Genomic DNA, 15,340 nt, shown 5'->3' on the forward strand with positions numbered 1-15,340 from the left:
TAAATAAATATATCTGCATATAATTGTATTAGCGTTCACAAGAATGTCTTCATCATTTTCTGCTATCGAAGAGTTTTGAATCTCATACTTGAAGAGATTACTTTCGTGTATCTAATTTGGATTGTGTATCTAATTTAATTAGTTTCAAATTAGAAGTGCGCTCGCCGTTTCAAACACTTTTTCAGTCCATCCCTTCTGCAAATTCGGATAATAATTGAAAAATGAAATTAAGAAAATATTTAAACACATTTTAGATTTGCATAATTAGAATTAGCGCTCTTGAAATGTTTCAATGCGGTGGAATTTAAAAAAATAGTTTGAAGTAAAACAGGTACTCAAAAGAAAAGTTACCTTTTAATTAGGATGACACAAGATAACTCATTAGGATAATTTTTGTTTTTAAATCAATCAGTTTCTCAAAATAAATTGTATTTTTCGCTGCATAACTACACTTAATTCTAAATTTTTGTTGAAACCTTCCATTTGCAATGGAATAAGTATGCTTAGAAAATTGTATTTAATGTCAAAATAATATGAACGTTATGCAATATTTGAATTTTTAAACACTCAATTACTTTAAATTCAACTTCAGACATAACATTCTTTTAGATAAACGCTGTCACAAATATTTTTTAAGCTTGTATTTGTCCAAGTAAAGTACAAATTTTTTAAAAAAAATGCATCTCGTACTTAGAATTTTAGTGCAATCTTTATGAAAACGCTGGTTTATATTTTTCTTCTTCAGAATTAGTTGCAGTATAAAATTATAAACACGAAAAAATTAAAAATTAAAATTCCTTTGAAAACGAAATCTATTGAAACATGTAAAAAAATTTAAACACACAGCTTAAAATATGATTCAAAGCAAAACAAATTTGAAAGCATATATTTTTATGCATATGTTAATAACGTTTATTACTTAAAAGGTATATTTAAAATAGGACTTAATGTGGATATATCTAGTTATAAATTTTAATGGGTATGTAAATTAGTAAATAGCATTAAATATGTGATTCAGTAAATGAATCTTTTATTAAGAGGGTTTTTTTTAAAAACTGTTTGTTAGCTTTAAATAAACATACAGTGCGATGGAAAAAAGAAATTGTGGCATAGGTTTTATGAATTATTTAAGAGAATGTTGAATCTTTAGATTTTCAATTATATTAAAAATTAGAAACAACGTTTTTTTTTAAAAAAGTTTTTTTTTCCTTAAAGATTGTAGTGGAATATTTGTAAATTTAAAACAATATGAAAAATGGTGCAATGGCAAATAAAAATATTTTGAAAAATAATCGCTTACTTTTTTTTCAATGCGCCTCAATGCTTTATAAGATGTCAAAAAATATGTTTCAGCATACATTACAATATATGATCTTGGTTTATGTTGTATATAATTACTCGGAAAAAAATGCATTGATAGAAAAAAACATTTTTTACCTGTTTGAAGTAATTTCTTCCAAATAATACTGGGAGTAGGGAATCCGACAGCTGCGCAATCTATCCATATTCGCTGACCGAGAACGACTGATACATTTCTTGGTTCAACTGTCCATTGCGGAGGAACTGTAATTATAAAATAAAACAAATGAAACAAGGCGAAATTTGAAAAATATTTTAAATTAGGACAATACTAACATGAATTACATATTATTATGAAATGCATTAGATGTAATCTAAAATTCTTAAAATTACATAAGAAGATATGAGAAATGAAAATAAGAGAAAATGAAATAAAAGAAAATGAAAATAAGAGAATTGCTAAGGAGCTAAGAGCTCTCTAAAATACGAAGGAAAGCTCTTTCCGAATAGAGCTCTCTAGAATGCTCTCTAAAACAAGAAGGAAAGCTCTCTCCGAGTAGAGCTCTCTAAGAGAAGAAGGACAGCACTCTCCGAGTAGAGCTCTCTAAGAGAAGAAGGAAAGCTCTCTCCGAGTAGACCTCTCTATGAGAAGAAGGAAAGCTCTCTCCGAATAGAGCTCTCTAAAGACATCTCTAAGAGAATGCTAAAAAGGAGTTTTAATCAACCTTTAGCATTAAAATGGGGTTAATTTGAAATCATATTGTAAAAAATACTTGATAAAACTGCTGTTAGAACTACTTGCATCCTTAGTATAGGTATATTTTACAACAAAATGTTTTTTTCAGCATAAAATTTAAAGGGTAATTTTTACAGTGATATTTATTTAAGTTCAGCGATTCAGTAAATAATACTGTAAATAATATAGTGAATCAGACTTTTGTTCTGTAAAAGTTTAATGTAGAAATGTTTTTATGGTAAAAAATACTGGCACCCTTAGTATAGAAACATTTTACCGTAAAATCTATTTTAATGTAAAAGTTATAATGTAAATTATGCAGTAATATTTATTTAATTACCGTGATTCAGTAAACAATACTGTGAAAATTACGGTACATCAGACGTTTGTTCTGTAAAATTTTACAGTGAAAATAGTTTTTACGGTAAAAAACACTGCCACCCAGAGTCCCGGTAGTATTATTGCTTTGGAAAAATTGAAATTAAAAGTACTTTCTATGGGCTCTCAAATAAAAAACCCTTCAACAATTTTCTCCACTTGATAAGCTCCATACATTAAATACATTTCATTTAAACCAAATGTAAGGATGAAAAGCTTCCCATGAATCAAAGTAGGTACGCTATGTGTCTCAGATGAAACAATGACACCATATATTTTGAGAAGGACTAAAAATTCAGAAAAATCATTTGTTAATATCAAGCTTGATGCTCTGTTTTCTATTTTAACTTTCAAAAAGATGAACATTTGAACATAGATCAGTTACAAACATTAGTTTCATATAATGATAATGTTTTAGATAATTTTGGGCTACTTTAAATATCTGTAATGTGATACAAATCAATTTTTACATTTATTGATTTTTTTATTGCTATTATGATATCAAAAATTAATATTCTGTTTAGTTTTCTGTCCTCAATAATGTGAATACCAATATGCAGTCAATAATGCTCCATCTTAGAAATATTAGTAGATCATATTTTAAGTTAAATACTTTAAAGAATAAGTAGAATGAATAATGTGATGCGAATCAAGCATCAAACTGAAAAATTTAATTGATTTAATTTAAATGGTCATATGTAAATTTTATTGATTTAATAATTGTAAATTTTATTCGTCACAATACAAAAATTACATAAATGAATTTTCCAGAAATAAATAAATTTTTCAATAAAAATAATGATTTAGCATTGCATTTTTTCATTAAAAAATGATCAAACTTCCCTTAGGAGTTTCCATGTCTTCTGGATTGTGTTTAAAATTACAAGGCTAAGGAGTTGATAATTAATGGTTGTGAATGCAAAAAAATTGACGACGGTTATATTAGAAAAATAAAATCATGAAATGGTTTAAAGAATAATTAACAAACAATAAGTTTTGCCCATCTGATTAATGAATTCTCATCACTGAAAATGTTACTGTTGAGAACATCACGGTATATATATAAAAAAAGAGTTCAAAGACATGGTTTTAAATAAAAGCTAAAGAAATTATATTTTTTCGCCGAGGTGTGCGCGTGTTTTTGCTCAATCTGTTAAAAAAATAGATATATTGGTTCCACTAATATTTATAGTTTTCAACTTTGTAGAAATAACTTCAGCATTTCAGGGTCAATCAAAAGAAATCGTAAATATAAAGTTTGCTTGCTACCTGAAAGACAGTTAACATGTATTGTTTTGAGAAAAAGAAAAAAAAAATGCAAATTAATAAATTTTCCACCAGATGCCAGCACCATACATATAAAATTATTTTTGCCTACATGAAAATTGCAATGCTTTTTTTTTAAATTTTATTTATGTTATTTTATTTTTATTTTTAATTTATTTTATGATTATATTTTTCCATATACACTATCTTGAACGAATCGTTAAATTGTCATCAGCCATTTATATGACTTACTTACCATTCACAATAAGTTGCATTGTTCTGTTGGTTGAGGAAGCGACATTTGTGGCAACGCATGTATACTGCCCTCTGTCACTTGAAACAACTTTTTTGAAAGTCACAATCGACGTATCCTCGAAAGTTTGCACCGTGGTGTCACCATGCGCAAGAAACGTCTGACCATTTTTTAACCAATGAAATCTCATGGGTGGGTCACCCTGGATAACAACGCACATCAATTTGTTTCTCGTTTCTTCATCTGCGGTGATACTTTCTCGAAAATAGTGAGGATCTATTACAGGGGGAACTGGAAAGAAATGTTTTTTTCATGAGAAACATCGTTCATAATGAAATGACATAGAAATGTATGAAGGCCATGAGGGATAGAGAGATCTTATTAAAGAATAAGATCTAAAGAAAATTTTATAATTATCTATTTTGTAATAGGTGTGCAATACACAGATATTATTTTCTTATGAGTTTGAACTTATTGGCACTTCCGCACAAGCTTTTTTAATCAATTGATATGGTATGGTTATAATTATTTTGTGATTTTCCTAAAATTAAGAATTCTGTTTCAAAATTTTTAGAAGGAGCAAATCTTTATAGCAAATAAATGAAATTTATGTGAATTGAGAGATTTAAAATATGATTCATGATCCTTTTGTGAATTCTAATAACTATTTTTTAATTGGGACTTGTGTGCAATTATTTTGAGAACTTTAATTATGCATTTTATAATAGGAAAGTTTATTTTTTGTTAAATTTCGTTACAGTACAGTAGTGACAATTTCAATAAAAAAATATAACTTCGCTGAATAAAACCAGAATATACGATACCTAAACCATTAATTTGACAAATTTTCCGTTCATATGGATGGAGAGATAAATGCTTAACGGAAATTCAGGTTTTCAAAATTATAGTCCGTACTACAACATATTTAGTAAAAAAATACAAAGCTGAAAAGTAAATTTAACTGATTAAATTGTTTTTCTTGGCATGCTCTAAGATATCATGATAAAGTTGTCGAATTTTACCACATTTACCAAATTTTATCACGTATTATAATGCCATTTTCATTTGTAAATTTTTCCAAAATCGTTATTAATGAGCTTCGATAAGAACAACCGAGCTTTTGGAACTCTCATTGAGCCGGAAACTTGGTACATTTTAACTTAAGGCAGTTTTAACCATATTTATCTTTTCTCAGTGTTTAACATTCAGTACATTCATGACTCATTAATAAATATGAATTCTACATAAAAATTATCACATATTAGAATAGCTAGTTAAATTGATACTGGTGGGTCAGAGAATAGATCATTCGACTTCCAAGAAGATGAACTGGGCTAGAATCCCAGGGCTGACAGATCGATACGAATTCCGCATCCGGTTTGAGCCGACAACAGTCTGTTGTAAAATATCCTAAGTGGTAGAAATATCCAAAGTAGTTCCTTTGACGTCAGGCTAGCCGTTGGAGGTTTCCGTGGTTTTCTTCTCCCAGTAACTCAAGCGTGGCTTAGCTCCATCAAAAAGATCTCCAGGAAACAAAATTTTTCCCTATACTTGATCCAGGATTTTCATTGTCTTCTGGATTGGGCTCAAAATTACAATGCTACAGAGTTAAACATCAGTAGTCGTAAACCAAAAAAATTGAGTCGGCTGCTCAACGACTGTTATAAAATAAAATAAGATAGTAAAAAAGAAAAAAAAATGCTTGTTTTCATTTTTCATATTTAAAGGGGTTCCAAACAAACCCTACTGCGTAGAATTAAGCAAACTATTTCTCAACAAGCTTTGCTATATCAGCTGTAAATAATATGTCGAAGCTATATATATATATATATATATATATATATATATATATACATATATATATATATATATATATATATACATTGAAATTGACAGTGAAAAAAAAACACAATTAGGTCCTCTGGTTCTCTGCTGTGAAAAAGAAGAAATACTTTTCACAAAACCCAATAAAATAATTTTAGAAAATTTCCAGATTAAAAAAATTTTTGCATTATGAAATTAAGAGCAGGAATGGCATGTAACTACCATCACTTTTACTATCAATTAGGTGCATACCAAGTACTGATGTTTGCCTTCCAACTACAAAATTATTTTGAAAATCCTGCATAACTATTAAATTACTTTTAATAAACTATACTATAGCCTAAAAATTACAACTTTAAATCTGTAAACTCTAAAGGTACTGATGAAGGATTTCAAAAGTCCAAATCTACTTATTTTATTGTTCTAATCTACTAAATTGTTTTTTACCGAAATATGTGTAGAATATGTATAGTTAAGGGATCTATTTTAAAATTGCAGATGGAAATAAATTATAGATTGAAAAAGGTGGGAAAAATCCTGATATAATTAAATTTTATTAGAGAGGATAAGTATGCAAAACTTAAAATATTTCTTTTTAATCAATATTCGTCAAACACACCCCAAAGACCGACTTTTTATAGATACTTTAGAAAAAAATTGTACACGTCACACTAATTTTAAAAAAAAATGGAGAAAAAGAAATAACTTAGAAAAGAGATGAGAAAACTTCACTACTGCGCAGTAATAAATAAAAATACTTGCATATTAGCTTTTTCAGATAAATCGAAAACGTAATAAAATCGAGAACTGCAAACAAGATATTTTAAGTTGTAAAATTTTGTAAAAATTAAAACAAACCTAGTGTAAAAAATCATTAAAAAGTGTAGAGTGACTTCAAAAAATCATAGAAATGAATAAAAAAAACTGCAAAGTAAGCATTGGCTAAAAACCACTCAGCACAAATTCTGTCTTCAGTAAAAAAAAGTAAACGACATCTCAGGAAACAGGTAAATTGGGTATTACTTTTTTTTTCCCTCCTCATGTTATAGAGTTCAAAATTATCTGAACAAAATTACAACGAGGTTCTACATTTTTCAAAAATAAAGTAAAAGAAAATTCCCATGCTTGAGTGACATAGTTTGTCAAAAAAATGTTGCCAAGGGAGTAAAAAAATATAATCACAGACTGGAAAGAACATATATTGATCTAGAAGGAAGACTACGTTTTTTTCTTTAGAAATTTCAATCATTTTTGATATATTTTTTTGAAATAATTATTTTTTCTGCAGACTTTTTTTCCTCCTAGTTTCCCGAAGATTTACTTTTTTTAAGAATATGTAACAAGTTTTTAAATTTTCTTTTTTCATGTAACAGGGAGGAATTTATATACAAATAATTTTAAAAGCATGTACTTAATCCATGAATATATATGATTAATTTTTACTTTAGTTCATTGTAATTTAAATTTACTTAGTAAAACAAAAATTAAATATTTCATAAAACCATATAAGTAAAGATTGTAAGAGAATGGAAATTTTTACAAATATTTGTTTTGTTGGATAGTTGCTTTAATTACTCATATTTTTATAGCAATTTAGCTTTCTGGCTTTTTTTTTAAGTAAAATTTAACATTATTTAATAATTAATTATATCATTTATTAAATAGGAATAATTAAGAAAGTATTATAAGTTTCAGACAACTTAAAAAAAATATTACCAACAACTGAAACGTATGTAGAACCAGACGCCATTTGACCTTCTGTATTTTTCACAGTACAGCTGTACTCTCCTCTATCAGCTGAACGTTGCACATTTTGTATTGTCAAAGTACCACCGTGGTTTATTTTCTGCCTATGGCTTAAAGGCAGAAGAACTCCATCTGAAATAGATATGTATCATAAATTGTTTTGTTTTAGTAACTGAAAGAATAGCTAATTGCTATTAGCTCACCGAATTCAGATAAAATGAACAAATATTGTACAATAAATATTATGCAAATAATATTTTCAATATATATATAACAAAAAATAAAAATAAATCAAGGATATGACTTAGATGAACAAATTAATTTATATACAAAACTGCATTTAATTCAACAACAAAAAGCTGCGTGATTTTTTTATTCTTCCCATTTCTGCAATTACAATAATATTTTTTTTTTGTTAACGATTTTTAAGAATTGCCTTCCTTTATTCGTATTTAACTTTAGTTACAAAAACTAACTTTATAATATTTTAATGAAGGCCATAAATTGATACATTAAGCATTAAAATAAAAAATGCATTAAAATAAATTGATACATTTAAAAAAAATCTATTAACAACTATTGTGAAGTTGATCACAAATTACGAAATGAGGACACAATAGCCTAGTATGATTTGTGGCATTCATTAACACAAAAACAGGCTAACTTTTTTTTAAAATAAAATAAAAATAAATTGTGGAATTTCATCAAACAAATAATATTACTCTGCTTAAAATATAGTCTCCTAGCATTGTCCTATATTCCTCATGTTATATAGAGTTACAGGAAAAAAATAAAAAACAATTCTGCAATTTTATACTTTAATATTTTCAAGCATTTAAGAAAGATTACAATACGATTATCAGGCTATAAACAAAGAACATGCTTTCCCAATACTACTACTATGTAAAGTAGAACAGCAGCTTGTAATGACTCACATAGGACATGCTATGTTTCGGCGCTATGGAAAAAACCTTCTTTAATGCTGAAATAAATATATATAAATATTAATACTATATGTTCACTGCGCTCAAAAACGGACCACCATTAATAACTTTCGATCCAACGATCGGATCTTCGCGTTCCAGGACTCAATCTCAATAGTTCGAGAGCGTGATCTCAAATATGCTAATTAATTAGTGCAGACAGATAAAAATCACGACGAAATCAGATAAAAAAACGTACTTTTTCTGAATAAACATGGCTTCATTTCGACGGATAGGTTTCTCTAATCCCCAAAATATAGGGTTAGCCGCAATCTGAGAAATATGGTTACCTTAGTTTGGTCAGAAGAGTGTTCCAAAGTTTAAAACCCCTAATATAAATTTTACTTTTTGGGTATTTCGTCATATCAAGAGAACTTTTTAAGCGAATTAAAATTACAAAGCTTGTTTAGCCAAAGATAATTCTATTCGAAAATCAACGTTTAGTAAATATGTATTATGTGTTATTATTTTATTTAATAATAATATGAAAAAATTGAATTGTAAGATATAAAATTTTTTGCATCGATTTAAAAAAAAATATTTTAAAAAATTTACATGACAAAATACAAAATTTGAGCAAAATCGGTTGAATGGTTCGAAAGAAATTGAATTTCCAATAAGTCAGGTGTTTAAAATTCGGTTTTTCAGGAAGTATTTAACTGAGTTTGCTCAAATTTTATATTTTGCCATGTAAAATTATATTCTTTAAAATGATGAAAAAAATTGTATACTGCACAGTTCAAAATTTCATTCAACCTTCATTTAATAAAATAATAAGTATTTAATGAAAGTTATTTTTTTTTTGTCTGGAATTATCTTGGGGCAAACGAATTTCATAAAGAATGTGTTTTTTAAAGAATATATTTTTACAAGACGAATTATAAAATTTGAGTAAAATCGGCCGAATAGTTCCTAAGAAAATTAATTTAAAAAATATGACGTTTTCAAAATTTAATTTCTCAGACACTGTCGAAAGACTTTGCTCTAATTTTGTATTTTACCATTTAAAATTACATTCCTTGAAATAACGCGAAGGAATGTATACCTTATAATTTAAAATTTTTTCGACTATTATTAAATAAAATAATAAAAACTAATTAATATAGACAAAAAGTCTGGATAAACAAATTTCATAATTGCGTGCAAAAAATTTTCAATTTGCTTATGAAAGTTTTCGAGATATTGCGAGATACGCAAAAAGTATAATTAACATTAAAGGGCCATCACTTTGGATCGCTCTCCTAGCCAAAGTATTGGGCCAAAGAATTGCGACAATCCCATTTATTTTGGGGGTCAGAAATCCGAATTCGAAAAAAAGGTATGTTTATTCAGAGAAAGTGCCATTTTGTGTCTGATTTCGCAACTTAAAATATCGTCTGAACTTATTAATTAGCATATTTGAGGCTACCCTTTTGAGCCATTACGATTGAGTCCCTTAAACCGGAAAATCCCTAGTGTCCAAGAACGCTTGCTTTGTTAATCTTTTCTTTTACGTACTATACAAACTTTATTGATTCCGCAATATTGGTTGTTTTCCTTATGTGTGTCTCGTGAATATCTTATTTATACTCTTGACGGTGTGAATATTTGAATGTCAAAAATGAACCTTATGAAAGAAAAATGAAGCCGAACTCATATGACATTTAGAACAATTTTTAATTACTAAGTGTGTTCCCTAATGATTTAGCCGAATCCTGTAAAACTTTTGAGGAATTTAACTAAACTATTAATATTAGGACTCGCAAATTAATATTTAAATGGGAAAAATGTTCATTAAATATGACTAACTTTTCTTGAATTAGAAAAGGGTAACAGCAAAAGAGGGATAAAAATCATAAAAACTAGTTATTTTGGGAAGGAGAGACATGAATGAATTTTTCTATGAACTCTTTTTGTGATTCATTTTTCTATTGAACGAGTATTAGATGGTTTCATCCTATTACTTGCATTTATTGCAATAATAACTTTTAACAATACAAAAAAAAATTTCATTCAAAGATTATTGTAAAATTTTTTGATTGTTAAGTGTTATTTCATGTTTCAGAAAGATTTGAAAATGAATATTAGAATTGCCTCAAAAAAATACTCGGTAAAATTTATTTTTATGGGATATTTTTAACGGTTAAAAAAAAGCAAAATGTTTAAAATGTAGAACATTTTAAATGCATATTACTTATAAAGAAAATATTGTATTGTCAGCTTCTCTAAACATTTTTCCAATTTGTGTGTTATGTATCATAGTTTGATTGAATTACTGAATTTTAGATGAAATTACAGAAAGTGAAACAGCCTCATAAGAAATAAGAAATAGTGAATTTTAAAAATTGGAGCAAAACATTATTTAGATAAGTTTTTTTCTACGCATCGAAAAAGTTTTTTTCTACGCAAACAAAGGCATTCAAAAGTTGATCTATTCCCTTTCAACATGCAAAGATGGAAACATTTCTACAAGTTTTGAGGAAAAATACATTAAAGAAGTGCTAAGCTATTAATCATGTCATGATTTAAAAAAGTTTGCATTTGATCTTAATTTTTTTCACGGAATCGAAAAGATAGTACTTATTACATAGAGGTGGAGAGATTTTTGATTACTTCCAAAAAAACTAAAATAATAAAAAAATAATATCCGCTTGTATGTAAATACTTTTAAGCGCTTTTTATTTTTTTTAACTATTTCAACAATTCGTTAATATGGAGGTATTTTTAAAATAGCTGTTATTTAGTGAAAATTTTTGAACCTTGAAGTGTAATTACCTAACAATAGTAACAAGGAGCTAATTATAGTTAAAAAGTTCACTTTTAAGTAAAAGCATGATTTATAATGGCTTTTAAAAGTGTTACCGAAAATAAGGAATCGTTTTTTTATCTACCACTTCTTTCTATAATCCCTGTAGTAAATATAGTGACAATCTTTTCTTATTTACCTAGATTTCACTGGTCTTATGTGTTTGACCCAGTTTTTATTGACCTAGAATTTGAAACGATCTTTGAATAATTTTATGGCAACAATTTTCTGAAAATAGGCGGAGAAAGCGACAGTGAATAAATTTAGTGATCTTCTTAGTTATTTAGTTAATATGGAAACTAGATATATACATAGTACGTTAGGAAATTAGATAATTACATATTGATTCAAATACATCATTGATTCAAATACATCATTGTTATTTAAATAAATTATATGTAGTTATACATATATTTAGTTTAGGTAGTTAAGGAACTTGTAAGTAATATTATGTGCTAGTTAGTCTTTTCAGCTGATAATTCACTTAGTGTACTAGTAATTAATTTAATAAGAAATCCTTGCTTAGTTTATTACATGAAGAAAAATATTTCTAGTTAAATTACAGTTCTTTATGGTATTGACATTTTTGGTAAAATAATAACATTTTTGATATTAAAACCAAAATACCCAGAATTTGAACCATTGATTTGAAAATTGTTTAGTTCGTTATGATTACGGATATATTAGAAATCCTATTTTACAAAATAATGGTTCTTATTACCACATATTTAATTAAAATACAAAACTGAAAATTTTATTTAATCAAATAAAGGGTTTTTATATCATGTTCCACTGTATTGTATTAAAATTTCCAATAAGTTCTTCAGAAATGTCCCTTATTTTAACATTTCTTTGATAATTTTAACATTTTGATGTCCATGCTTTTTACCAGATAGAATATTAAAAGAATTTATATACTTTTATTGTGTGCTTCAAATGGTGTTTTGTTCCTTAATAACTGAGGTGTAGGTTAATTAGGAATTTCACATTAGGTTGTTTAGTTATAACAGTTAGTCGTAACAGTAAAGACAATGGTTTAATTTAGTCCATTCCAGGCATATATTTTCCATATATTTACAAATACATATTTTTTATAGTTTTAAAGGTTGGTAGATGTTATCTTTCAACTGAAGTAAAATTAACGAAAACAATTAATTGACAAAAACCAAAGTTAACAAGTGTTAATTGAAGAAGGTAGGAGTCATCAAACTAAAACTTTTTGCATCATCTCTAATTATACCTGTTAAAACTACTAACATTTTGGTTGAAATCATTAACGCTTACAAGATTTACTACCAAACAGCATGGTGATAAAAAATATTTTGTTAATTTTACCAAAAGTCTTTGCCAAAGCAATTTACTAAAAATTACCGTCTTTTTTTATATATCCTTATAGCCAGTAGCATGGTAAATTTTACAATATTTTTATACTTTTTTACAGTACTATTTTCTTATTTTTATTCATTAAGTGATCTAACTGGTTAGATACTCAGTAAATAAGTGAAGTCAGAATTTTATTTCTTTCTAATGTTTATCCTACAATTCAGAACAGTAAACAAAACCTATTTTCCTCATTATTTCAAAAATTTTTATTTGATGTCCCGTTAAACTAATTATCCCTGATAAAGTTATTATACAAACTCTTTTATTCATTTTCATCAAAGAAACCTTCTTTTATGTAAATCTAAAATCCTTTTATTCAATAATAGCGAATTAATGCGGTTTATCTGTGACAAAATATTTCCTCTTTCTCAACACATTTCTTTTTGTGCTTATATTATCGTGCCTCGACATTTTATAGTAACAGGGTTTATTATCGCAATTCATTTTGGGATTTACAGCGTCACAAAAATATGCTGTTGTTTCCAAATATGATATTAAAAGCAACGAAGATCATTTAAATGTCATGAAAATGTTTTAAGTTGTAATACATTTGATAAATAATGTGTCAAAAACAGGCACGTCAAATATTCTTTTCAAAAAAGATTCACGATCGTCAGGTTTTGTTTTCTAAATAACAAAAATTCCTGAAGATCGATTTTTTGTTTGTTTGTAAGCTTATATCTTTCAGTGAATAAAAAAAAAAATTTTCCTCTGCAGATTTTTTAAAGCTTTTCACTTTGAATATTTGCAGGATTCCCTAAATAATAACAAAATGGAAGTGTTTCCCAACATAGATACAATTATTATTATTATTATTATTATGTGTATATATATATATATATATATATATATATATATATATATATATATATATATATATATATATATATATATATATATATATATATATATATATATATATATATATATATGTTACTCTTAAATATAAAACTAAAAAAATACAGATATTTTATTTCCCTATTTTATGAATGTCTCTTTCAACAAATTAATTGTATCCCTATGAGTAATAGTTTTAGTACAAATGTTAGCAATATTTGTCTTTTTCGCTAAGAAAATAAATTTATTTAAATCAACAAATAATTTTTAAGCCTAATCTTCCTACAAATTTCACATTTCTCTGATTCTCCTAACAGAAGAAATTATTTTAATTTTACACTTAAAAAGTTATAAGTGTTAGCCAATAAGGTATTTTTCTATATTACCAATCAGTCTTAAGTTTTGCAGAAATAATTCCAATTATAAAGTGTTTTTTAAAAGAGACTGATAAATTTAAAATAGATCTACTTAATATCCATTTGCTTTATTCATTTCTTCGGTTTCATTTGTTAAAAAATGTAAAAAACATCGAATGCTGATGTATTTTCCCTGATCAAAGTATTAGTACTAAACAATTTTTAAGGTTGAAACTAATTATGATTAGCGATTTTTGATGCCACTGTAAAGATTAGTTTAAATGTATGACCTTTTAAGAAGAATTAATTAATTTATTTATTAAACTTTTAAATTGTAGCCATTATAAAATTATTTTAATTTTAGTAGTCCAGTGTAATAAAAAGTTTTTTATTTTTTTATTTTCTTTGTTTATTTATAATTTTTTTGTTTAGTAAGTATGTATGTGGCTTCGACCTATAAACGGGCACCCTCCAAAAAAGCTGGTAATACGTGTAGATTTTACTATTATGAAAGAATTTACTAATGATGTTTAAATTCTATAAATGGATTTCTATCCATTTAGGAGGGCTCTAACATTAACAGTCAACCTACGAAAGAAGAAAAAAAAGTAAAATGGTTTATATCTAGTTTGCGTTTATATGTAAAGTCCTACAAATATTACTAATATATATATTTATAAAGATTTTACTATTTTAGCTCAATTCCTTATTGAATTTTAGAAACTTTTTTTCCTATAATGGGTTTTGTTACTCAAACTTTCCAATTATTAATGTTCTTAAAGTGTTTCTTTCACAGATGATTGCGCAGAACTTTATTCTGATATTTTTATCAATTATTTTTTACAAGAAAAATTAACGCACTTTAATTGTGCTTTTCTTAATTAACTATTTTTATTATAACTATAATATTAGTCAATCTAATTTTGAGCTTAACTATTTTTATAGCAATTTTTTTTATTTCATTTTGATATTTTATTTTCAGCTTTTCGTTTTTTTAATTTTAAATTCATCTAAAATTGCATTATGTTTATATTTCTCTTCGCTCCTTTGAGACAAACATGTATTAAAAAAAGTAAGACTTAAATATATAATTGTAAAAATTGTAATAAATTTATATAATAACTGTAGAAATATATTTTTTAATGTATTGTAATTGTAATCAATCAAAAAATCACTAATATACATTAGTTATAGAAAGTTCCAAAGCATGTTTTTTAAACAATGTTCGTATATAAAAGGTTTAGAGTGTTGCAATGCACACTATAATAAAAAAAATTTTGTGTAGAAAAATAGATTAAAAGCTTTTCTTTAACGAGATGCCCATTTTCGAAAGCAATAAAATTTTCGTACAATCAGCTTTCCAAGATGGTTTGTCTGTTTAGTTTGTCTCCACTTCCTTTTATTTTAGACGATCATAAATCAAAATCCATTGAAAAGAAGTTTATTCATGGTAAATACGTTTTTGCGACTGAATTTGTAACTTAAAATATCGTC

The 15,340-nt window shown here is 26.5% G+C and overlaps 1 protein-coding gene across 2 annotated transcripts in view; it reads right to left on the reverse strand.

Annotated features, from left to right (window-relative positions):
• The window catches only part of LOC107440526 (cell adhesion molecule Dscam1), a 193,137-nt gene that overhangs the window by 54,407 nt on the left and 123,390 nt on the right, over nucleotides 1-15,340 (reverse strand). For both annotated transcript variants that reach the window (XM_087159008.1, XM_087159007.1), the window contains exons 9-11: nucleotides 7,473-7,634; nucleotides 3,936-4,223; nucleotides 1,438-1,563 (exon numbers count right to left, since the gene is read on the reverse strand). In XM_087159008.1, coding sequence (XP_087015134.1) covers nucleotides 1,438-1,563; nucleotides 3,936-4,223; nucleotides 7,473-7,634 — 576 coding nt within the window. The remainder of the gene's footprint in view (nucleotides 1-1,437; nucleotides 1,564-3,935; nucleotides 4,224-7,472; nucleotides 7,635-15,340) is intronic.

Source organism: Parasteatoda tepidariorum, chromosome 3 (genome assembly GCF_982258835.1).
Source record: "Parasteatoda tepidariorum strain Cologne lab strain chromosome 3, Ptep-v5.0, whole genome shotgun sequence".
Classification (NCBI taxonomy): domain Eukaryota; kingdom Metazoa; phylum Arthropoda; class Arachnida; order Araneae; family Theridiidae; genus Parasteatoda; species Parasteatoda tepidariorum.